At 41.1% G+C, this 25390-nt stretch overlaps 1 protein-coding gene across 2 annotated transcripts in view; it reads right to left on the reverse strand.

The window, feature by feature from the left end:
- The window catches only part of LOC148019812 (WD-40 repeat family protein / notchless protein), a 69416-nt gene that overhangs the window by 18588 nt on the left and 25438 nt on the right, over positions 1 to 25390 (reverse strand). For both annotated transcript variants that reach the window (XM_087699989.1, XM_087699990.1), the window contains exon 5: positions 22698 to 22825. In XM_087699989.1, coding sequence (XP_087556115.1) covers positions 22698 to 22825 — 128 coding nt within the window. The remainder of the gene's footprint in view (positions 1 to 22697; positions 22826 to 25390) is intronic.

Below are 25390 nucleotides of genomic sequence, written 5' to 3' on the forward strand. Positions count from 1 at the left end.
TGTGTTTTGGTGGGCAGCCCAAAATCCTTGACCAAACGACCAAGCCAAACTGCTTCTTTTGAAGCTTCAATGTGGCTGAAATATATTCAGCCTCAATGGTGTAGAGTGCTACTATTTTTTGCAATCTAGAGCACCAAGAAACCGCCCCACCAGTCAAGGTAAAGATGTGCCCACTAGTAGACTTGCGAGTATCCAAGTTACTTGCCATGTCTGCATCACAATACCCGTGTGAATCTAACGTACCCTCGCCGCATTAAAAAAGCTGAATAGTGTCACTTTCAAGGATGTATTATTTGTTCCGAGCATAAAGAAAGACGTGCTTCTGTACTTGACACTATGACAAGTGGTTTTGATGTTTGCCTTGTTGGGCTTGTTATCCACATTATAGAAAAGACACTCAATATATCCATGCTATTGTTTTCACTAGCATGATATGTCAATGTTATTGTCAATAGTTGTGGAATGCATAGTTCAACCGCTTGAATTCTAGACATTTTGTATAAATACAAAGGCATGCCATGCTGCAAGATCCTCCACAAATACTATAACAAGCATGTGAACTTACCCAGGCTGGAGGCATAACAATGTTGGACATGATCAAGACCTTGGAAATTAGTAAACTAAAGCTAAATGTGAAACTTTCAATTTAGGGCCAAAAGAGTGGTTTTTGACCTTCCTATTAAAGTTTGTTTGAGCAAGGCCACTTAAATTTGAAGTTTGGGGCAGCCTTTCAATTCAGCCAACTGAAACTTAGGGTTAACCCATAATTATTTAAATCATTAAAAATCAGCATGGGATTTTTGCATGCAATGGGAGAAAGAAAAGCTTGACCATTTTCGTCAAAAACTTGACATTTTTCTATTAGCAAAGTACATCTCAAAAGGGTGTCAAAGTTTGTGTGTGGGCATTTCAGATTTAATGCCAGAGGTGTTCTATGTTGGCTGGCCTGAATTTTGGCACCAGTATTATGCTGGCTGATTGGCCATTTTCCTAGTGTGCCCTTAAGATACCGTAAGATACATTTCACTCCTTCCCAATGTGCTTTGCCAGGATTTGACATGAACCTGCTTACAACTCTCCCACAGCATAAGCAATTGTCGGGTCTAGTGGCAACCATAGCATATATGAGTGAACCACAAGCTGAAGCATAAGGAACACCCTTCATAGTATTGGCTGCCTTATCATCTTTTGGGCAATCTGCTTTGCTAAGCTTAAGATAAGGTGGAAAAGGTACACCAAGAGGCTTAGCATCAGCCATAGAAAAACGATCAAGTACTTTGCTGATGTACTTTTCTTGTGAGAGAAATAAGAGTTGTTGCTCTCTATCTCGTGTTACACGCATGCCCAAAATATGTTCAACTGCACCCAAATCCTTCATGGAAAAGGCCGAATTCAGCTATCTTTTCAATACATTAATCTGGCTTTTATACTTACCAACAATAAGCATTTCATCCCCATAAAGCACAAGTATAATAAGGCTTCCATCATCAACCTTCTTAATATATAAGCAGTGATCTGCACTTCTCCTTTTAAATCCATGTGAGAGCATGAAGGCATCAAACTTTTTATACCATTGTCTAGGAGCCTATTTCAAACCATACAAGCTTCTCTTAAGCTTACATACCAAATGCTCCTTTCCATGTATAACAAAGCCTTCAGGTTGTTTTATGTACAGCTCTTCTTCCAGATCACCATACAGAAATATAGTTCTAATATCCATCTGATCAAGTTCAAGATCCATAGATGCTACAATAGCAAATAACACTCGAAGAGTGATCATTTTGACAACATGAGAAAACACTTCTTGAAAATCAATGCCCTCCTTTTGTGTATAGCCCTTAGCCACAAGTTTGGCTTTGTATTTGGGTTTGCCATCCACACGTTTGATTTTATAGACCCATTTGTTAGGAATGGCTTTCCTATCCTTGGGCAATGTAACCAAATCCCCAGTATCATTCTAATACAATGACTTCATTTCTTCCTGCATAACTAGCTCCCACTTTTTCTTTAATTCACATGCTAAGGCCTCTTTATACGTAAGAGGCTCACCTTCATCTATGAGCAAAATGCAATCCAAAGAAAGATCGAATCTTTGTATAGGTCTTTTGACACATGTAGACCTTCTTACCCAATGATTTGTGTTATCAAGTAACGGATCCACATCCAAGGGAATGTCAATGACCTCATTATTTGGCTGTTGAACTGCATGTTCAGGTTGTCCTAATACAATTTCAGGCTGCTGTAATTCATTTTCAGCATATTGATTTTGGTACTCAAGCTGATATTCAGCATCCCCTTGCTGCCCATTTTCATTTGGCTCAATAATGAAACGCTAATTGTCATAATCAACATCAAAATGAGCTGAATCTTCAATGGCTGATGACTGCTCAAGTAACTGATCATGCCGAAATTTAACTTTCTTTTTGTCTGACTCATTAGATTGGACATTTTTCAGCAACTTTGACTCATTAAATACCACATCCCGGCTGCGTAGCACCTTTTTCATGCTTGGAACCCAAACTCTATAGCCCATGTCACCTTCATCTCCATAACCCATGAAGATGCCTCTATGAGATTTCATGTCAAGTTTGGTTTTGCTATCAATAGATACATGTACATAGCATTTGTAGCCAAAGATCCTTAAGTGGTCATATGAAGCAAGTTTGCTAGACCAAACGTCTTCAAGGATGCCACTTTCAAGTGCACGATGTGGAGATCAGTTGCAAATATGCACCACGGTTTTAAGTACCTCTCTTCAAAACGATTGTGAGAGATTAGCTATGGATAACATGCACCGAATCTTCTCATATAATGTGCAATTCATTCGCTCAACCACACCATTAGATGATGGATTGTAAGGAGCTGTAAGCTCTCTTTTAATCCCATTGACATCACAAAACTTATTAAATTCTTTAGATACATACTCTCCCCCATTATATGTTCTTATGCATTTGAACTTTAAATCCTTTTGAGTATTAACCAATGCATAAAACCTTTTAAAAGTATCCAATGCCTCACTTTTCTGCTTAAGCAAGTAGACCCATAGCTTCCTAGAATGGTCATCAATAAAAGACACAAAATAGCAAAAACCACTATGAGTTTTTATTGGCATAGTGCAAACATCAGAATGGACTAAATCCAAGATACATGCCTTCCTAGAGGCTCCATGAGAGTATGGACTCTTCACATGTTTACCAAGAACACAATCATCACCAAAGTCAAGATTTGAGTTTCTCACATCAACTCTTCCAAGTGAAGAAAGTGCATGCAAACCCTTTTGGCTCATGTGTCGAAGACGCTTATGCCATAACTCTATGTGTGGCTGTACTTCAGCAACTGCAACAAACTTTCCAGGAAGTGCCTTGCAATAGAGATAATACAGAGTCCCCTTTTTACCAACTCTAGTGACTAGCATAGATCCTTTTCTATATTTTCCACATACCACCACCAAAAGTAGTGAAGTAACCTTTGTTGTCTAGCTGCCCAACAGAAAGTATACCTAACATCATAAAGAATCAATTCCTGACCATTTTCTAGAGCTAGGTGTATGGTGCCCATTCCTTCAATATCACATGCATGATTGTTGCTAAGGTAGACTTTTCCAAGTTTACCTTCTGCATAAGTAGAAAAACACTCTAGAGATGGAGTTACATGAAAAGAAGCACTGCTATCAACAATCCACAATTGTGGCAAACCATCATGAGCTGACAATAAAGTATCTATCACGTCTTGGCATCTTTATCATCTTCTATTTCCTCAATAACAACACTAGATACCACATTTACTTTTTCTGTCTCTTTAGGGGTAGAGCTGCTATCCTTGTCATTCTTTTTGCCTTTTGCATTAGCCTGCTTCTTGCGTTCTTGTTTCTTTTTAAAGTACTTGCAATTGGGCTTTTTATGCCCTTTGTGACCACATTCATAACAAGTTACATCTTACTGTTTTTCCTTGCTTTTGCTGCGATTTTTGTTTTTATTTATAGCATTATTAATTTTTTCAGTTCTTCCTCTTACATTGTAGGTTGATCCACTGTTTTCCCCACTTGCCTTGCGTCTAATCTTTTCATTGAGAATAGAACCACACACACCATCAAATGTCAAGTTGGGATTATTGCTCAACGGCACAACCAATGCTTCTCATGAATCAGGCAAGCTCATGAACAAGAAGATAGCCCTCAATTTAGGATCAAAAGCTGGCAAACCTGATCCTATAACTGACTCAAAATACCAGTGAAAGCATTCAAATGCTCTGAGACAGGCTTGGACTCATCAAGCTTCAAGTTTACCAACTTCCGCATAAGATGTAATTGATTGACAGGAGTTGTATTCTCATAAGTAGCCATGAGTTTCTCCCAAACTACATAGGCAGTATAAAGCCTCTTTATATCAACCAAGATATCATCTGTGACAGCCATTTTAATGTAAGTAATGGCCTTTTTATTCATTTTATCCCAATTCTCATCTGACAAAGCAACAGGCTTATGTTCTGCTAAAGCATCATCACAATCTCTTAGAAAGAGTATAACCTGTATACGATCTTTCCAAAGATCAAAACCAATGCCATTGAATTTACGAATCTCAAAGAGATTCTTTGTGTCAGATGTAGATGCACTACCAGTCATCTTCAACAATACACAACTACAATAAAGGGCTGAATGCTTTCAGCCAATAGCAATGTTGCTGAATTGTAACAGCAAGTACACACTCTTGTACTTCCAAGGTGTCCAAGAAGCAGATGTTTAGCTACAATTTAAGTCTCAAGTATTGATTACAGTATATGCATGAATCAAAACTGATTTGCATTAAATACAACTCCCACTTCAATAATACATCACCAAAATTCCCAAATGATGTATTTACCACTGTTTCACTGCATAGTGAGTATTCAGCAATACATGTACTAAGAGAAGCTACCCTTTTTCAACATTTGAAGCATCCAAAACTCAAAAAGACTCCCACTCAGTAGTGAATCCGCTGCAAATTTCGTTGTCCAGTCTCAAATTGACTCAAAATACATCACCAATGTGAAAAGCCCCAAATTTTCTGCAGTGAATCTGCTCCAATTGCATCAATACATCTTCATGAGCATTAACTACGGGCTAATGTTGCAGAAATTTCACAATTTCTGCAAAAGCCCCAAATTTTGAGGTCCAAGAGTGCACAATTTCCAAGAAATTGGCTCAAACAAGCAAAAAATTTCACTTGCATTTGTAAATCCCCAAAAATTTTAAGACCCGTGCACTCAATGTTTGCAATTTATAGATCAGGAGTCACTGACACATGTGTTTGGCACAAAATCTGGAAAAAGCCCCGAATTTCCAAGAGTAGATTTGCACAAATCTAAGTTTTGTGCCTTCAGCGCGTGACCTTTGTTTAGAGGAAGGAGTTTCAAAAAAGGATTTTGAAGAAAAATATTGGTTTTTACAAAGAAAAAAAGAAAACCCACGGAATCACGGGTCCATTGACCCATCAGGTCTAATGGCGCCTAATCCGGCTGTGTGACTCCCGTCACGTCGACTGCCACGCTCGTCAACTGTGCATGGTACTTAGAGAGTGACAAATGATTGTAGATTTACATAACTCATCCAATTCAGCTCAATCTGCCGCACATCAAAGCGTTCGAGCTTGACACCCTCATGTCTCAATGGCAATCCAATTTGTCAATGTTAAAGATAGCACTATCATTTGATCCACCAACCATCATGGCAATGAATGAAAGCACAGTACAAGAAAATGGGTTGCTGCAAACAACTATAAATCAGCACCAAATCACATCCAAGACAAAGTCTAAACGCAAGAAAATACCAAGACGTAGGGCTGTCCATAAACTACCAATAATAAATTGTCAAATCAAAGCATCTACTCTCATAAATAGTGCATGAACCTGCAATTACAGTATTGCTATAATGAATCCAGCAATGAATCCAAGACCAACGGTGAGCAATCGAGAAAGAAAAGCCAAGCTTCCACTACTAGATATATCTGGCAACAAACAGGATATACAAAAGCAACTAGCAATGAAGATGCATACAATCAATACCAAGATCTGTCACACCTCAATGTGTCAATAAACCATACATCTAGTAAGCATAGATATCATGCATGTAGTAGCTCTCAGGAGGAATAAAAGAGAACTGTCAAATGTACAACCGACTAAGTAAGAGTAACGATTCAAATCATGCTGCCCTGTTCAAATAGTGAATGTCTCAAGCATATGAGCTCAAAACCAATGCTCAACGGTGATTACCGATGTCAGGGAGGGGGCCAAACAATGCCCAATGCTTGCTTGAGTGACCAAAAGTAATCAATGGAGCTACTATAGCTGACTGAGGTGCTGTCCAAAAAGCCTAAAGACGAGCACAAACAACATGAACATTTAGAAGCTAGGCCTACAAGCCCTACTACACAAAATGCCACAAGTTCTTGTAGCTCATCAACAATCACCAGTGGGTCTTCAGCTCCAGCTCCTCTTGCACCTCCCGCAGCAAATCAGTTGAAATGGGATGACGTGATACCCAAGCTTATGCTTTGATTGCACTATCATGCAAGAGATAGGTTATCCCGCATATTCGGTCATGCACGATGGTCAAGGATGCTTGGGATAAGCTTGCTTCGTTGTATTGGGTATGCAATGAGACTCGTGAGCCTTTTTGCATAACACAACGGCCAAGAATGCTTGGGATAATTGGGTACGCAATGAGACTCGTGTCCTTTTTGAGTAAGGAACTTGAGATGGAGCATATGATAGAGGACGATTCTATGGATACGTATATCACATGTGTCAAGGAATTACGAAGTAGCTTGCTAATATGGATGAAATCATTCCTGATGCATCTCTTCTATCTACGTCTTGCCTTATCTACTTGATGCTTATCAAAGTTTTGCCACTACACTCTATTTACTAGCAAAGAGAGATGCTAATGCTTACACATTTGATGCATTGATATCACTATTGTTGCAAGAATAGCAATCAACGCTAAATCACTCTAATATAAGTATAGATAATCAAGAATTTATACCTAGCCATCGCAACAAAGGGAAGTCATAGTAGCCCTCAAACCTCAAAGGAAAAGACAAAATAGCTTCCTCTACGGACTCATCAAGCACCAAGGATGATAGTGCTAAGAAAAAGAGGTGCAATTATTGTAGGAAAAAAGGGCATATTATCGAAGAATGCAAAAAGAGAATGGCAAGCGACAAGAAGAAACAATCGAGCATGAGTGTTGCTAAAAATTTAGCAAATGTAAACAATGCAACCGCACATTTGGCAAGCTTGGATATTGGTCAATCTTATGCCTTTGTTGTGCATTGTTTGTAAGATCCTTCTTTACATGAGCATGGTCTTTCAACTGCTAAAAATTGTAACACATGGTATTTTGACTATGCGCTTCTAAACACATAATATCCTTTCGTGACTTCTTTGTACCGTATATAAATGTATAAAAGAGGGGATTGATTGTATGTGCAAATAATGTTTCGTATGCCACTAATGTCGGTGGTGATATTAGAGAATAGGCATTAATTAATTATTTAATGCTAGTCTAAAGGCTAATAACTATTCAAGGATACTTGAAAGACAAACTGGCCTAGCCAATTTAATTCTTGGCTAGTAAAATTAATAATATTCTGAAAACTAATTTAATAAGCTGAATAATGTTGAAAAATGAAATTAAAAGGCTATCACTTGGCAAAACTTGCCCATGCAAATGAAAAAAACGTTTTTAGGGGCTCGTGGAGTCTATTCTAACCATTGTGAGAGAGAAGAAGGCTCTTAGAGAGCAAGGAGATGTTGCTAATGTGATTTGCAGCCACCATCAACCAATCCTACAAAAAGTGACAGCAATTTGGAGCCCTGCAGCAGCAAGTGACAGCAGCCCAAGGTCCTTCTGATGCAAGTGACAACATACAGAAGGGGGCAGCTAAAACCAACCTTCCTTCCATAAATGGGTGGTAAATCCCTGATTACAACTTAATTACAGCAGCAAACAATAAATGCAAATCTGAAAATACAAATTTACCTAGTAATCTTGGACAATGCACACTCGATTGGCCCCAAAATTGGCGCCCCTTTCGGTATGTCTTTATCTTTTTTGAAGAAGAAGTTGATTTACAATGGGATTCTCCCGATCACCTTCGCAATCCAAACTCCCCTTGCTCTCCAAAGTGACCAACAAGTCTTCAATCTATTTTGACCCTTGATTTGAGCACTTAATTGGCCTTCACCCACTTCATAGACAAAGAAAATGCCCCAAATTCAATGGCTGGCTAGTCCTCCACTTGAATTTAGCTGAAATTTACCTTCAGCATTGAAAAATCCAAGTCTTGGAGCTTCCAATTTCTAACACGCTTCCCAAGGCTGTTGCTAAGCCCTAATTTCTGCGGTAAATTAGGGTTTACAACAGATAATTTTGCAATTTCTCAGCCTCCAAGGGTCCAAATGCTGAGATCTTTGGAGCAAGGTTGTGAAATGGCTAGGAGATGGGAGAGAAAGCTGTAGAGAGAGAAAATTCAGAGTTTTGTCGCGAAGAATGACTGAAAATCAATTAAATGCGGTTGGTGCCCTGCCACAACAGCATTAAATGTTGTAGCCTACAGCTGAGACATCCACATTAGTTATCACCTTGTACCTCCATGCAATTGCCCAACTGTGGAGGATCCGGATCTCCAATCGCCTCCTCAAAACTCACTCAGGCTGGCTGCAATGGCTGAAAATAGACTGGCCATGGTTGCTCACAGCTCTCCCACATTTGCTACTCCAAGAATGATCTCGTTTTTCCTCTTCTTCAGCCTTTTACCAGCCTGTATGGGCAAGTTTACCAAGTGGCACCCTTCCCAAATGGTTTTTCCAACATTATCCATCATTAAATATTAATTTTCAGTTTTTAATTATTGAAAATTAATCTAATAATTATTTTGACGCCTTGAAAAATAATCTGACTAGTCAATAAATAAATTGGCTAGGCATCTTCTACTCCCGAGTCTCTCTATGTCATCTTTGACCATTAGGTCGGTGTTAGGTATCATTAAATGCCACATCTCTAGTGTCACCAACTGACACTTATGGCTAAATGAATGACCTAGGCTAACAATTAACACCAGATACCAGCAAGTACCTCTGCAACATAACTTATAGCAAATTTTGCCTTTGACATCCCGTGATTTTCTCGGGTCTTGGGCTCCTAAATTTACTCTAACTCTAGTTGCACCTCACATGTGCAACATTTACTTAATCATGTGGTTTGCCCTTCGTCTTTTTCAGCGGTGCCTTTTCAAATCACAGCAATACATAATCGCCCTCTGCAAAGTGCAAAGCACGCCTATGACGATCAGCTACTCTCTTTTGCTCATCCTGTGATCTTTGAAGTACATACTTAACCTTCTGATAAGCTGCATCCTGTCTTTCCACATACCAATCAGCCTCAAAGATCTTATCTTTTGTGTGCAAAATAGGGGGGTACTTTCTTACCACCCTCTACCACCAACTCAGGCTTTTCAGGTGGCAAGTGTCCTAGAAGTGACTGAGAAAAGCAATCAACATACATTTGCAAAAATGAGATGCGATCTTTATCCAAAGTAGTCACATTCCCAACATTTCCATTATCACTTTTATCGTTAGTGAAAACTAAGTAAGGTGAAAGATGATTTTTCATTACTTTGGAAGCAACAGAAGCAAATACAACAAGGACATATTCACCTTTCAATTTTACATCCAAAGTATGAACTTTGCCTCTATGGAAAAGGGTCACAATCTTATCACGAGTATCAATCACTGCATGCATACGATGACACCAAGGCATACCAACCAAGACATCACATCCTTCCAATGGAGCAATAAATAACTCTTCACTGTCCACATAACTTTGAATGTGCAAACGAAGCTTTCCAATGATAGGAGTGACCAGCTCTACATGTCCTTGCATGCCATACTAATCTCACCCATGGGCCATACTTCTCATCCTCTTTGATGCCTAAACGGGCTGCCATATCAAGAGAGATGAAATTTAACCGTGCCCTGGGATCAAGAAAAATCAATGCATACTGATCTCTGATTTTGCCCCATGTCTTGTAAAGTTCAGTACTATCTTGATTAGGTTAATCTGCCACTACATTAAGCACTAAACCAACAATGGTTTTGCCTTTCTTTCCCTTATTATCATCCTTTTCAGCTTGCTACTTTTATTAGGACAGCTATGTGCCATATGCCCTTCTTGTTCACAAATATAACATTTATTTACAGCCATCAGCTCCTTACGAGTGCATCACTTTTCCCACTCGTTCTCTACGATTTGTTTCTCTTTCTAGCCCTATTTTCAGACCTTCCCTGATTTTCATCTTTGCCCTTTTTCTCAACCTTTGTCTCTTTGACATGTGACTTGGCATCATCATCGTGGAATCCTACATCCTTTCCACACAGCAATGTGTCGGCTGTAATAGCAGTTTCTATAAGCTAAGACATGCTGGAACAAATGGACTTAATGCAAAAATCCCAGGTAGCCTTTGGCAAACTACAAATATACTTCTCCACTTGCTCATGGAGGGGTACTGTGCGATAAGAAGTAACTAACAGCAATGCATCCCAAAACTTCTTATTATACTGATCCAAGTTCTTGCAGTCTTTGGAATTCAAGTGATTCCAAGCTGTCATAATGTCTACTTCAAAGATACTTGTCAACCAATTTGAAGCTATTGTGCAGATTCTCTGAGCTGAGAGTGAAGATGCAAAGAGTTGAGAGCAGTAAAGTAAGAGAGTGAGCACGACACTAGTTGTTTGGTACAAAAAACTAGTGTACCACTTTTAGGTTTAGAATATATATATAAAGTATAACAAGTTAAGGGTACGTTCACACCCAAATACGGTAAAAGGCACGGTGAGCCTTTATTCCCAACAACAACGTGCCTAAAGAGAGAGGAAAGAATGAACTAAGTCTATGCATATACAAAACTGAAAGACACATATACTATCCAACCCTCATCATCTGGCGGCAATGAGCAAACCGCTTGGCTGGAAGACCCTTCGTAAGAAGGTTTGTAGGGTTATTATCTATACGTATCTTGACAAGCTCAATACCTTTGTTGTCAAGTACATCCCTGATAAAGTGATACTTCATGTGTATGTGTTTTGTCTTTGCATAAAAGACAAGATTCCGTGCTAGCATGATAGCACTTTGACTGTCGCAGTGGAGGATAGAAGCCTCTATAATCCCAAGCTCTCTCACCAGACGTAAAAGCCATAAAGCCTCTTTGCATGCCTCTGTAGCAGCCACATATTCTGCCTCTATAGTAGACAATGCAATACACTTTTGCAGCCTAGATATCCAAGAGATTGCTCCTCCTGTGAACATGAACACATATCCTGAAGTGGACTTCTTGCAGTCAGGATGGCCAGCATAGCCTGCATCCGTGAAACTGACAACAGATGACTTCTACTTACCAAAGCAGATACACAAATCCTTTGTGCCCTTAAGGTATCTCATGATACCCTTCACTACTTCCCAATGCTTTTTGCCAGGATATGTCATGTATCTGCTAATCACTCCCACCACAAATGCAAGCTATCAACAGCTGAAGCATAGGGTATCTTGGCCATTTCAGCCTTTCCATCATCTGATGTAGGACTCTCATCTGTACTAAGTTTCACATATGGAGGCAATGGTACACTAATAGCTTTCTCCCCCTCCATATTGAAACACTGCAGAACTTTCGTAATATACTCCTGATGTGATAGATAAAGCAGACCCTTTGATCTATCTCCAAATATACGCATGCCAAGAATGTGCTTTACATCACCAAGATCTTTCATATCAATGCTATTGTGTAGACTCTGCTTCAAGGAGTCCAAGGCATGAAAATCCTTGTCTGCAATTAGCATGTCATCCACATACAAAACCAAGAGAATAAGGTTGTCATCTGCTGCCTTCTTGGTATATAAGCAGTGATCAACTTGAGAATGACAAAATCCCTGAGATTGCATAAATGTATCAAATTTGTGATACCATTCTCGTGCTTCAGCCCATACAAACTTTTGTTGAGTTTACATACCATGTGCTCCTTTCCCTTTGCAACAAAACCGTCAAGCTGCTACATATAGATTTCCTCATGCAAATCATTATGTAAGAAGGCGGTTTTTATATCCATGTGTATGAGTTCCATATCCTCAGATGCAACTAAGCCTAAGATGGTTCGCAAAGTAGTCATTTTGACTACAAGAGAAAACATTTCATCAAAATCAATTCCATGTTCTTGCTTGTATCCTTTAGCAACCAAGCGTGCCTTGTATTTGGGCAAAGAACTAGAGGTGACTTTCATTTTGTAAACCCGTTTGCAGGGTAACACTTTTTGTCCTTTTGGTAAATGTACCAAATCCCAAGTGTCATTCTTCATGAGAGATTCCATTTCTAATAGCATTGCTTTTTGTCATTTCTTACTATTCTGCCTGTCCAAATTGATTCTTGGAAGCATGACCGCTCACCACAATCTGTCAACATGACATAATCAGCCACATAGTTTACTCTAGGAACAAATCTATTTGGTTGTTTTTGCACTCTGGTCAACCTACGGACCCAGTGGTCAAAATTTGCTAGCTGTTCAGCCTGCAAATCTGCATTAACAGCTTGCTATTCTGCAGGTTCAACATGCTATATAGCTGGTTCAGGTTGTTCCATGTGCACATGTTGTTGCTGAATTTGTGGGACATCATGGGCAAGATCCTGCTGATGATTTTCAGCTTCATTCCCTATATTTTTAGGGACATTTACAGCAGGTATTTGCTGCTGTCTAACGGGCATTCTTTGTTGTCCTATTGGTACATCTTCCTACAATACAACCCTTCTGACCTCCTCTGTTCTTTCGGGCTGTTTGTGCATGTGATCTTCCCCGAAGATGACATCATTGCTGCATACAACTTTTCTTTTCTCGGGATCCCATAATCTATACCCCATCTCACGTTCATCACCATATCCTAGGAAAATACATTTACAGGACTTTGGCTCAAGTTTGCTGCGTTCTTCCTTGCAGATGTGTACAAATACCTCGCAACCAAACACTTTCAAGTGTGCATACTAAGGTGTCTTGCCTGACCCCAAAGACCTATTTGGTGACCAATTAATCAAATGTACGGATATCATAACAGCCTCTGCCCAACAACCATGAGGTAAAGCAGCAAGTGACAGCATTGTACAGACCTTGTCTTGAATGGTCCTATTCATAAACTCTACAATACCATTTTGGGACGGATTATGAGGAGTAGTAAGCTCCCTTTTAATCCCTTTGCTGTCACAAAAGTCTTGAAAGGCTTTGGACACATATTCCCTACCATTGTCAGAGCGAAGGCATTTTAACGTCTTGTTAGTCTGATTTTCAGCAATTTGGATCAAAAGCCCCAAATTTTTAGAGGATAATCCATTCAGATTGCATCAATTCAAGTACCCAAGCACATATACCAAGCAATTCTTGCACAAATTGATGAAATTCTACAAAAGCCCTAAATTTCTCGGGTCTGGTGCGCACAAATTTCACTGAAATGTGAAAAAACCCCAAAATTTCACAGGCAAATGTGCACCGATTTTTGCACTTTCTAAGTCAGATTGTCCACTTATGCATTAAGGTCCCCAAATCCGAGAAAAACCCCAATTTTCCAAGAGCGGATGTGCACAAATTTGTATTCTGTGCTTGTACGCGTGAACGACTGGTAAGGAAAGGAAACTTTTTTTTAAATCAAATTTTTTAAAAAAAATGTTGACTGGCATGTGAAAAAACCCCAAAATTTCACGAGCAAATGTGCACCAATTTTGCAATTTCTGAGTCAAATTGTCTACTTATGCATTAAGGTGGCACTCAAACTCGTAGAAGGTTAGCAATCAAGTTGGGAGATGATGTGTTGAATGAAATTGAAGTACTTTTCGGGCAACTTATTCAAGAAGAATGTAACCTGATCATCATCTACCTTTGGAGAGCCAGTAGTGGCGAACTCGGCAAGTAACCGCCTATATTCAGCCAGCTTGACTTTCAGATCATCCCATTCCTTAATAGACAACTCTTGAAGCTCAAAGTCAAGATTGATGCACCGAGTACGATCACGAGCCGCATAGCGGTCGAGAAGGTGACTCCAACGCTCTGACGCGAGCGGAAAGTGCTGCAACTAAGAGTGAAACTCAGGAAGCAATCCCTACATCAGCTCAACATTGGCTGTGGCATAAAACGTGTCTTATCCGTGAAGGCATTCTTGGCCGTTGCAACAGGAGTGTTAGTGCTCGGAGATGGATAGTGTGAAAAAGTGTAGTGGGGGTAGGACGGGGGAGTGGAGTACACTTGAAAATGGGCCCCAGAGTGCCCACCAGGCATGCGGGTAGTGTGCAAGGTGGATCCATAGGTAGGGATGTGCTAACTAGGCATGGGCATGGTAGCCACATGAGGAACCCAAGGAGAAGAGATGGAAACACGGGAATCAGAAGATGAGAATCCCTACGTAGGTGTAACCCAAGGAGAGTGTAAACACGCACCATAAGCTAAGGATGAAAACCCCTGCGTATGAGTGGTCATGGAAGATATGAAGCTGGGGATAGGGAGGGGGATGCCCATCACAGTCGACCCAAGAGTTATTATTCTCCTTTGCTGAAAGGTGAGAGCCACTGTGTTAAAGGGTGGCATTCCTCCTAATGAAGTATCATGGTGCAAAGAGGTAGAGAATGGGGTGGAGAAGGAAAAGGTGCTTGGGCATAGATGGAAGATCCAACCCCTAGGGTGTGTGATGCAGATGTGGAGTGTAATCCAAGGTTTTTTAAAGATGATGAGAGGTAATCAAGGTGTGATATAGAAGAGGGTGGGATGGGAGAGAAGTGAGAAGTGTGTGTGATATGCTCAAATGAAACAGAAGCTAGAGATGTACCTGAATTCTATCTGCTTCATAAGCCCTCACTATTGAAGTTCACATATGCAAAGCCATCCAGATCCTGTACCTCAAAAGAAAAAACAAGCAAGGGTTTTAATTTATGCAACACAAAAGAATTGTGCAAACCTGACATTGGACCTGGCTGAGTAATGAAGATGGATCGCTAGATGTTCTGATGCCGTATGTCCTCCATGATCAGAGAGGTGGCCAGCCTCACCAACCGGTCCGAATGTGGTAGCATAACTGGTAGGAGGGGTGTAAACATCACTGTACTTCTTACGATAGTACTCCTCAAAGTCCTCCTCTGTCATGTTAGTGAAATCTGGTAAAGGTGGAGTATCAACCTCCTCAGCGAGTCCATAATGCCGTCTTAGGGCCTCCAATGATGGAGAAGTCTGATAAGACATCATAGAAACTAGAGAAGAAGGTGTCTGAGACATTGTGATTCGGTTACGAGTCATATTGTGAGCCTCGCACAAAGACTATCTCTCCACAATATCCGCAAGATACTCTTTACAAGAGCACCGGCTCTGATACCATGTGAAGAAAATTGCTAGGGTTTGCACTGAGGACACACAAGAGTGTACGACCACGACTGAAACACAAAGAGACACACACAAACACAGAGGGCAAAACTCAAACCCTAAATGCAAAACTCAAAACTCAAACACAGAAACTCAAACACAAACAGAAGAAGGGAGAGAGAGAACACAACTCTGAAGTGAATGAATGCTATAAATGAATGTAAGAGTGTACAGTGTGCTTAAGAGTAGAGCAATGTTGGAGTGTGACGTCCACCGGAGACGGATCCCAAGTTTGTGACCACCAGTCGGAGTGTAGGACTGCTGAATAGTGAATGGCAGCAAGCTGGTCACCAAAATGCAACAGTGTATCGTCGATCAGAGGTTGGAAACTGTGCACAGGTGTTGTAAACAGCAGGCTAAAACAGTGTCTGATGTGGCTGGCGATGACTGGATGATCACATTGCAGCAAATGATGATGTCGCCAGCAGCTAACGTCAACATGGGTGAAGGCGCCAACAACAGAAGCAAACACGGATGGAGTGGCAGCAGTCTCGAGGGCTGGACAGCCACGTGGGAGGAGGGTGATGGCTGAAATCTGCACGTTGAGTGAGAAACCTACACAGACGGAATAAGGCTAAATGGGGGCAACCTGTCTATTTATAGATGTGCAAGGGCGCCCCAAAAATTAAGGTTTCCACTGAACTCTCTCGAACCACTCCCCATTTTAGGGTTTCCACTGAACTCTCTCGAACCGCTTCCCATTTTAGGGTTTTACTCTAAAAGAGCATTTTTTAGTGTGTTTTGGAACTGTTTAAGAGACTAATTAGCAAGTAATGCATAATTTAGCTCAACAGGATGTAAAAGCAATGCCCCTTTGATCACTATAATTTATGAGCTCTTGAAGAAAGGCACCATAGTGCTCTTCTGCCAAAGCCTTTGGAAGAAAAGCACCACGGTCGGCAAAGACATTGGCATCTATGAAGAGAGAGGGTTTTTTAAAGGCAAGATGCAAGAGTGTTATGAATCCATGGATAGGTCACTTCATCCACTTCCATTCTTCTTTGTCAAGAAGAAAATATCATCTGTTTTAGGGGTGGCATCCAAGATGTCACTACATGGGTGTAAGAGGATAAAGATTTAGAAGTAGATTTAGAGGTGATAAAAAAGAGGATGAGAAAATGTGAAAAATAAATTCTAAAACTAAAAAGATGTATGAATCATTTTTTTTTAAGAAAATAAAAAGAATACCATGAAAAAAAGGCCTACCCATCCAAGATGTTGGATGATTGTATCACCTCTATCGCATCCACCATAAGATAATAAAGGAGATCAATAGTAGTCTTCTGCATGTCCGTCATGCAAAGCACCTTGTAGATGGAAGTGACAATAATGACAATGCCTTTCATGTCCATCCAAAATTCCTCCTTTAAGCAAAGCCGTTGAATGGATTTTACTTCCACTTGGCTTGATGTGGACTTCCCTTCAAGCCACTCCTTTGATTTATTAGATATGATTGTTTTTTGGAGCGATAGACCACAAGAACTCGGACCTCGAGTTTCCATCCCATAGATGCACAATTTGAGGCCTTGTCTGTGACAACTTACACCACATTTTGTGGACCAACCTATAAGATTACACACAATGAAGATAGAATAAATTTGGGAGGTTAAAATAAAAGAGAGATTGCAAAATAATGGATTTAGAAGCATTACCTTAATGATGGCTTGCCGTATCTGTTGATACATAAAGGAGCCCGTGATTCTCCTTTCCCTTGTCCAAGTATCCACCGCTTATAAACACTATGTGGCAAGCAAGCAAGAGACAAGGATGTTGATGATCCCCCCTTCTTTGTGGTCACTCCATCCATTGTGGTTACTCATGAAGGGAGAGTACCATTGATAATGTATGGAGAGAGGGTCACGGGTGGAGGGTGAGATGATTGAAAAAGGAAGTGGAAAGGATGTAGAGGTTGAAGAAGTAGAGAGCTTGAGGGAGTAGAGAGGCTAGAGCTTAATGGAGGAGAAACTTGGAAGAGTTGAGAAGTTAAGGGAGGAGAAAGCTTGAGAGAGTAGGAGGGATGGAGAGCTTGAAAGGAGGAAGGGGGAGGGATGGAAAACTTGAAAGGATGAATGAGATGAAGGAGAGGGAGAGATTTTTATAGAAAGGGAAAGTCCTATGGGATTTAGGGTTGGGAGGGAAGAGCAAGAGAAAGAAGAGAGAAAGAGAGAAAAGAAAGAAAGAAAGAAAGAAAGATATATTAACGTCTACATAAGGCCAATGTGGCCTATGAGACAAAATCCAAAGTACATCCATGTCTAATGTCATCTCATGAGTAAGGTAAAGATAACATTACAAAGAAGTGGGTGGCCTATGAAACAATACTGAAAATAACTATACGGTGGGACTATACTAGGGTTGAACCATGTGTAGTGTTGTTCCATCGATAGAAAAGGAAAGGAAAGGAAAGGAAAGGAGAACCAGATCTCATAGAGCCATGTACAAAAAGTGTGGTGGAGACTATGGGCTGTAGTTAATCTCAAGATCTGCACATGATCTCAACTATGATGCGGTTCCTATGTGCTTCAATAATATGCCTGGTGGTGAGTCTTCGGTGTCTCGTGATAATGGCTCTTATCCGACTCTGGTGTAGCCTTCTCAGACATGGTCCTAGTAGATGGGGTCGTCGTGCTCGACGAAGGGAAATGGCTCTATCCAATGTGACTCCATGGTGTGGCCTGTAAGGTGTCTGGCGGGGTGGCTTTGTCTCTACTAGGCTGGTAGTGTTAGTAGGGTCGGCTCTGTAGAAGAAGTCTGTCACTGCTCTGTGTGTGTGTCCTTCTAGATGAGCTGGCCTCCTGTCTTGTAGTAGTGCGGTTCAATGCCTCTCGAGCTCCAAGAGGAAAAGACCTAGGTATCTCTAGTCCTCGTACTCCATGAGGTGATGAAGAGGTCCAAATCCATCACGGAAGAGGCAATGGTACCGTCCTCGTATGTCATAGTATACTGTGCATCTGCATATGTAGTGCTCCTCCGTTTCAAGCTCTCGACCACAAAGCTGGCAAGCCCTATTCTCTGCTAAGGTATTTTTCCATCTCCCTATCTCCATCTAAAGCCTATGTGAGGAGGTGTGAATCTGTCTAATAGCAACCCATACGCTATGGGAGAGATGGGTGTCCATATATGCTGGCCGAATAGTGAAACCATCATTAGAGAGACACAATAAATGACTCCTGTAGAACTCCATCCTCCATCCTAGAGGGAGTGGTAGATGGATCCATGTCCTTGTTGTCTCAATCCTCAAGATATCAGCTCTGATCACCTGGTTCAACTCTGATCGACTGAGAGAAAGTGTAGGGCAGTCAAGGCTATAATCCAAAGGTGGAAGACGGTCAATATCCAAACCATGTAGGCTCATCCAAATAGCCATCTGTGAAAACCAACAATTCTTCTCGCCCCCTACTGCTAGTTGTCTAGATGATGTTAGTGTCAATCTAGAGTATCTATGGCGTGGAAGTTCCCATAGTCTGTGCCAAAAGGTCACTGCCCTGAAGAGTGCCTCTGTAACTGTAGGTGTTCCCCCTAGCTCTGCTCTGACAATGGGATATGGGTGGAGGGCTTACTCCTAATCATGTGTGCTATCATCATGATCAATGGCCTTTCCATGCTATCCCAACCATCATAATAATCCCTCTCTACTCCAATCTGATCAGTGAGTGGGCTAAGATGCCTGTGGTACAAGCTGCAACTCCATACCTCTCCTCCATATAGTAATGTAGGTGTGACTAGGGTGTCAAACAACCAGAGTTTGGTGCGGGGCTCCTGGAACTATATGTGAGCACATTGACTCTCGAGTGCCCCTAGTGCTACGTATCCACGTGCTAAACGTGCCTCTGATGCTCCCCTCAACGAAAAACGTGGGCTAGAGAAGGTGACTCCCAAATAGACATATTCCCTCACATACTCCAATATGTCTCCCCCAAATGTGAACTGGTACATAGATCTAGTCACCCATGCTGCTAAGTATTGAAAACCATGGTTTTGGTCTCCCCAAGGTTCACTATGAGGTCTTTGTCTCTACAGAAGATGTGCAAAGTGTCTAGATGGCACTACAATCCCTCCGGTGAGTCTGAAATGAGAACAATATCATCTGCATACAATAATATCGGTATCAGCACCCCTGCCAGACTGGCTCTAACTCCTCCTCCTTGGTCTATGTAATCAGACACTTCATCTATGTATAGAACAAATAATGTGGGTGAAAGTGGGCATCCTTGTTTCACTCCTATGGTACTATCAATCCTCTCTGATAGCCCCCCAGGTGCTCGTACATGACCTGTAACTGCCTCATATAATGCATAGACACCCCGTTTTATACCCTCTGGTGCTCCAATGTCCTGCGATCTCTACATGATTCGTGTACGAGGCACTGTATGAAAAGCTTTGCAAAAGTCTACAAAGCAACAATAGATCATCTTGTCTCGGGCTCAACCCTCCTCAATAATGGCTCTAAGTGTAAGAATGTGGTCCAGCATGGTATATCCTCTTCTGAAACCTATCTGTCCTTGTGCTCTCTTGCCTTGCATTTCAGCCCATTCACTGAGTTCATGCTCCAATATAGATCCGTATATCTTGGCCAAAGCATAACCAATCATGATAGTCCTATAGTTGCTAGGAATCAGGGGATCACCACTTTTAAATAGCGGGATTATAGTATTGTTTGACCAACTCATAGGGAAACCTTCACATACTACTCTATTGAACATATGTGCTAATATGGGTGCTAATATGTCACAAGCATGTGAGAAATGTTATGCTACTAGTCCATCCTCATCCTGTGCCCTCCCATTTTGTAATCTATAAATTGCATCTCTCACCATTTTCCATGTGAAAAAATACCACTATGTTGGCCTACAAGCTTGTGGGGGCTGCATAGGTGGCTGTCATGGCAAGTCATACACTTGTCTCCCATAGTCAAGCCAAGCATTTAGTGATGTAATCTGTATGGGGGGTTGTCTTTCATGAAACATCTTCCATGCGCTCTTGCTATCCCGCCCCAAAAATAGCTGATATATCTTTGCTTCTGCTTTCACTAAGTAGTCTCGTTTCTTCTTTCGCGCAAGGCGTTTAAAGAACGCCTTTGCTTGGCGATGTGTCTGAGTGCCTAGCTCCACTTCTCTCTGTAAGTGAGCTCAGGTGACTCTACACTCATCATCATACCAACTATTTTGGGGAGCAATAGATCGTGTGGGTCTACCTCAGGGCGAGGTGTGTGGGAATGCATACATGGCTGATCCATGTATGGCCTCTGCTAAATCCCTTGTACACTCTTCCAATGATCTACTCAAATCCAAATCGTGTAAACTGGTCTGCAGAGAACCACTGTAGATGTGTGAGGTGTCTTCTGTAAAGTAGTATTTGGGATGTCTAGGGAGGCATGGTGTTTCATGTTTCATATGTATACAAGAGAGCATGAATGTCAAAATAGCATGATCTGTTGCTATGTGAGAGAGAGATTTTAAAATTTGAAATTTAAATTTTGAATGGTAGCCCATGGGAGAGGATGGTTGCATTGTGCCATTGTGTATATGTGAGAGAGGGTGAGAAAAGGAGAGAGAGTTTTTAAACTTGTTAGTTCAAACTTTAATATTCTATTTGTGTGAGAGAGAAAAAAAAAGAGAAGAGAAAAAGAAAAGAGAAGAGAGAGAGAAGAAAGAAATGAAAGAAAAGGAAGCAAGAAAAGTGCAGAAAAAAGGTGACCATTGGCATATGGGGCAGCACACGCAATGAGACGCCAAAACTGTCAGATGGCTCCAACCAAGATAGGATGGATCGGACGAGTTGTCCCATCCCTTGGACGTGGACAACCCTGCTCATGAGACAAATATTTCAGCCTTAAAAGCTGAATTGCCACATGCTTTTGATGTGAAAGATCTTAGGTACTTGCACTACTAACTTGGCATAAAATTTAGTGCAGTTGAGGAAGGCATTATTTTGCAGCAGTCTAAATACATTGGGTAGGTTCTTGAGTGTTTTCAGATGCAAGACTGCAAGCCTATCCCCACTCCCATTGAGACAAGCCGCAGGTTTATACTTGAGGATGCAGTAGAAGCTTTTGATGCTTCTCTTTATTAGCATGCTGTTGGCTGTTTATTGTACTTGTATAATACACAGCCAGATATTCAGGTCTGCAAAACCATAACAAAAAACCTAAAGAGCTCTCCATAATCAACTCCATGGACCTGAGGATCATTGACACACACATCCTTGCGTGTGGCTACTAATCAGGTTGTGCCATGGAATCCAAAGAAGGCAACTTGGGTTCTCTAGTGGAGTTTGCTTGTCTTGAGGACCTACTCAACAATCTTTGCTCCAAGGGCTAACAAGTATAATCCGAAGTTAGACCCCTTGGCACAGTCTTGAGAATTGCTAGTCTCTGTATGCTTCCATGGACTCTAGAAAGAGTATCTGTCACACCTGAGTATCAAGCATCCATTCTGATATGTAGCAACTAAACTAGAGCAGCTTGGGTCTCTGATCATCCTGAAGATAGTCCCCTACAACACTTCAATGCACCATTCAAGTTCACCTGTGTTTGCCTGAGAAAAGCTTTTTTCTCTAAAGGATAAAATCTCAGGCTTTCCAAGACAATCTCTACTTGTTACTTGTTTGGCCATACCATATATCACTGTCTGTTGCTAATATCATACCACCATAATGCTTGTAATTCACTCTGCAGGTTCCTCTACTTGTTACTTGTTTGGCCATACCATATATCACCATAATGCCTGTAATTCACCATAATGCCTGTAATTCACTCTGCAGGTTCCTCTACTTGCTACTTGTTTGGCCATACCATATATCACTGTCTGTTGCTAATGTCATACCACCATAATGCCTGTAATTCACTCTGCAGGTTCCTTGTTTCATGTTACCATACTGTGATCTGCTCCAGAATTATATTGTTGGACACAGATGCCTGAAACCTTTGCACCATGGAAACTTGAAAATTCAAACATTTGCTGATCATTTAATAGTTGAGTCCATCATTTTCTCCCCCTATTATCTTTTCTGTTATGTTATCACACATTCTTATTTATGTTCAACTTGACCCAAATACTATACAACTCTCTCTCTTTTTTTCGTAAAATATACATCTCTCTCTCTCTCTCTCTCTCTCTCTCTCTCTCTCTCTCTCTCTCTCTCTCTCTCTGTGTTACTGGCATTTGTGTTAATATACATTCATTTAAAGGTGAGCTTGACTGAAGTATATTACAAATCACAACTTACATTCAGGGCATTTCCACTGGCCTTCCCATCTTGAGGATCCCAAATATATATATGCCCATCCTTGTCCCCACTTGCAAGTTGTTTCCCATCTGGAGACCAACAAATGCAGAGCACCCAGTTTGTATGCCCTGAAAAACACAAGACAGAAAACCATCAGTTTCCATTCATCACAAAAATCTCTTGAAATGGAAGGTGTTGTGTGAAATCACTTTATTGCCTTTGAAGAACAACAGTGCTGTGGCAAATTGTTATAGTCAGAAGTGGAGATCGATCAAAGACATGATGATCAAGGTGTAGCAGCGAATTCATCAATGCTATTGCACCAACAATGTAGCATGTGAATGCAGACCCAAGGAAGCACAGGTGCCAGAAAAGTAAGAAAGACCATCATACCCTTCGAAAGGCTTACCAGCATTCTGAATATTCCAGCACTAGCAATAGTGCACGAGAAGTTGTACACTCAGTAAAACAGTTTAAAGAACTGATCATGTAGCATATAGTTCACATATAGCTTTCCTACAACCAATTAGCTCTTACAAACTGGAGCATTAGATTGTAATGCTGTTGCCAAGTCATTTCCACAACTAACCTGATCCAGAGTCTCTGCAGACATTGAGACATCCTAGCCTTTTAGGAGTTGTTTCCAGAGTCTTGGCACTCAATGGTTTCCTTGAGTGTGCTTTGGTGCTTACCTTGAAAGCGCTTGGTGTTTACTTATACCAAACTCTTCACTTTAGCTGGTCTAATATCATTTGTTGTTCATTTACTCTGTTCTTGTGTGCTGCAGTCTCCGAGTTTTTAACATGGTGTCAGAGCTTTTTACACTGAATTTCCTCCTGCTTGTGTGCAAGTCATGGCTGATTGGGAACAGCTGTGTCCCTCCCAACAAAGCTGGTTCGACTACCTGTAACTAGTTGTTGAGAAACCACTTGAGTTCACACATTCCCTTTAGGGTTTCGCATTGACTGCTCCAAAAAGGGCGAGTGTCCACATTTTAGCCACTTTTTCAATGGCCGCCCAAACATTGGGGCACCACCCTGGACAGCTTATGCCTATAAATAGGCAATCCCCTCATTCATTCACCACTCCTACCACTCCGTCGTCAGACACCCTTCCCATCTCTCACTAGCCCCTTCCACTGACCTCACACCCCTTCTGGAGGACATTGCCATTCATGGCTCGTGGCTGCCTTCACCCTTCCTCTTCTGCTTTAGGCGCCTTGTTCCAACATCAAGCCTTGCATTTGGAGCATCTTCCACCTAGTGTCACCATCATTTGCTTAGCACCAACACCCTTTTCCATCACGCTCCACCTTCACCTGCGTTTTTAAGTGTGGAGATCTTCTCCTTGCCTGGTGTCATCATCTCTAGCTTGGCGTCAACATCCTAGCCTCTAGGAATATTCTACATCACCGAGCATCAATGATTTCATCAATCATTTATCACAAAGACTGCTGGGACCTGCGTTTTTGCAGCCTGGCTCCTCCTCCATCACCTGGCATCACTCAATTATCACAGAGGTGTTGGGTGTAAAGTAAAGTCCCCTCGTATCAATGTAAAGTTATACGGGTGTGAACACACCCTTATTTGTACCCTAACATATAAATACATTATTTATCCTTTGTATACCGATGCAATCTGGTACACTCATCTTGACATTCACTCTCTCTCACTCTTAACACTACTGCTCCACTTCTGACTCACACTCCCATTGCGCGTGAAAGCTATTTTCTTGTTAATGACTTTACCTGAGAGCTAGGAGGCTTTGGTTGTTTCACTTAGCAACAATAGTGCTTTAACCTTTGATGGTGTTACGGGCTCTATTCTCAATTAGGAGATCAGAACAAAGTCCAGTGGAGAAAGCAGTGGTTCACCTTATCATCTTAGAGGTACATCAAAGAAGAGGGTTAATGCAACAAATAAAGGCAAAAGTAGAAGTGAAAGCAAGGGCAAACAGCAAGATGTTACTTGCTATCAGTGTGGATGTAAAAGGTATAAAAAGCCCGAGTGCCGGTATTACAAGAAAGAGTAGGAAAGAAAGAAACAGGAGGGAAAGAAAAAGAAGGATGACAAGAAAGATGATACCAGCTCTCCCTCAAAAGAAGTTGCAAAGACAAATGTTGCATCTAGTGTGGTCATTGAAGAGCTCTTTGACATTGGAGATACTTGTTGCAGCCTCATGCAATGTAGACATTATGGCAACAACAGGTGATATGCACATCACTAAAAAGGAAGTAATTGATACCTTACTTTCAGCTCATGATGGGCTGTCCCAATCATGGATAGTGGACAGTGGTGCCTCTTCTCATGTTACTTCCTCCTTGGAGTCATTTTTTGAATACACCACAACTTGCCTAGGCAAGGTTTACTTGGGCAACAACTATGCATGTGAGATAGAGGATGTAGGTAACATTCATCTGGTTCTTGAAAACAACCAAGAGCTGATTTTACAAGATGTCAGATATGTACCTAGCATAAAGGAAAGTCTACTATCAGTTGGGTAGCTTGATGCAAGAGGCTATTTTACTACATTTGGTGGTGGATCTTGGAAGGTCCACAAGAGATCTATGCTGATTGTTAAAGGCAGTAAAAAGGAAACTTTATATTATTTGCATTGTAAAGCGTTTACTGGCAAGTTCTTGGCTGTCGCTAAAATTCCTTCACAGATTGATCTTTGGCATAAAAGACTTGGCC

Source organism: Lygodium microphyllum, chromosome 19 (genome assembly GCF_053477565.2).
Source record: "Lygodium microphyllum isolate KBCC chromosome 19, Lygodium_microphyllum_v1.1.10, whole genome shotgun sequence".
NCBI classification, from domain to species: Eukaryota; Viridiplantae; Streptophyta; class Polypodiopsida; order Schizaeales; family Lygodiaceae; genus Lygodium; species Lygodium microphyllum.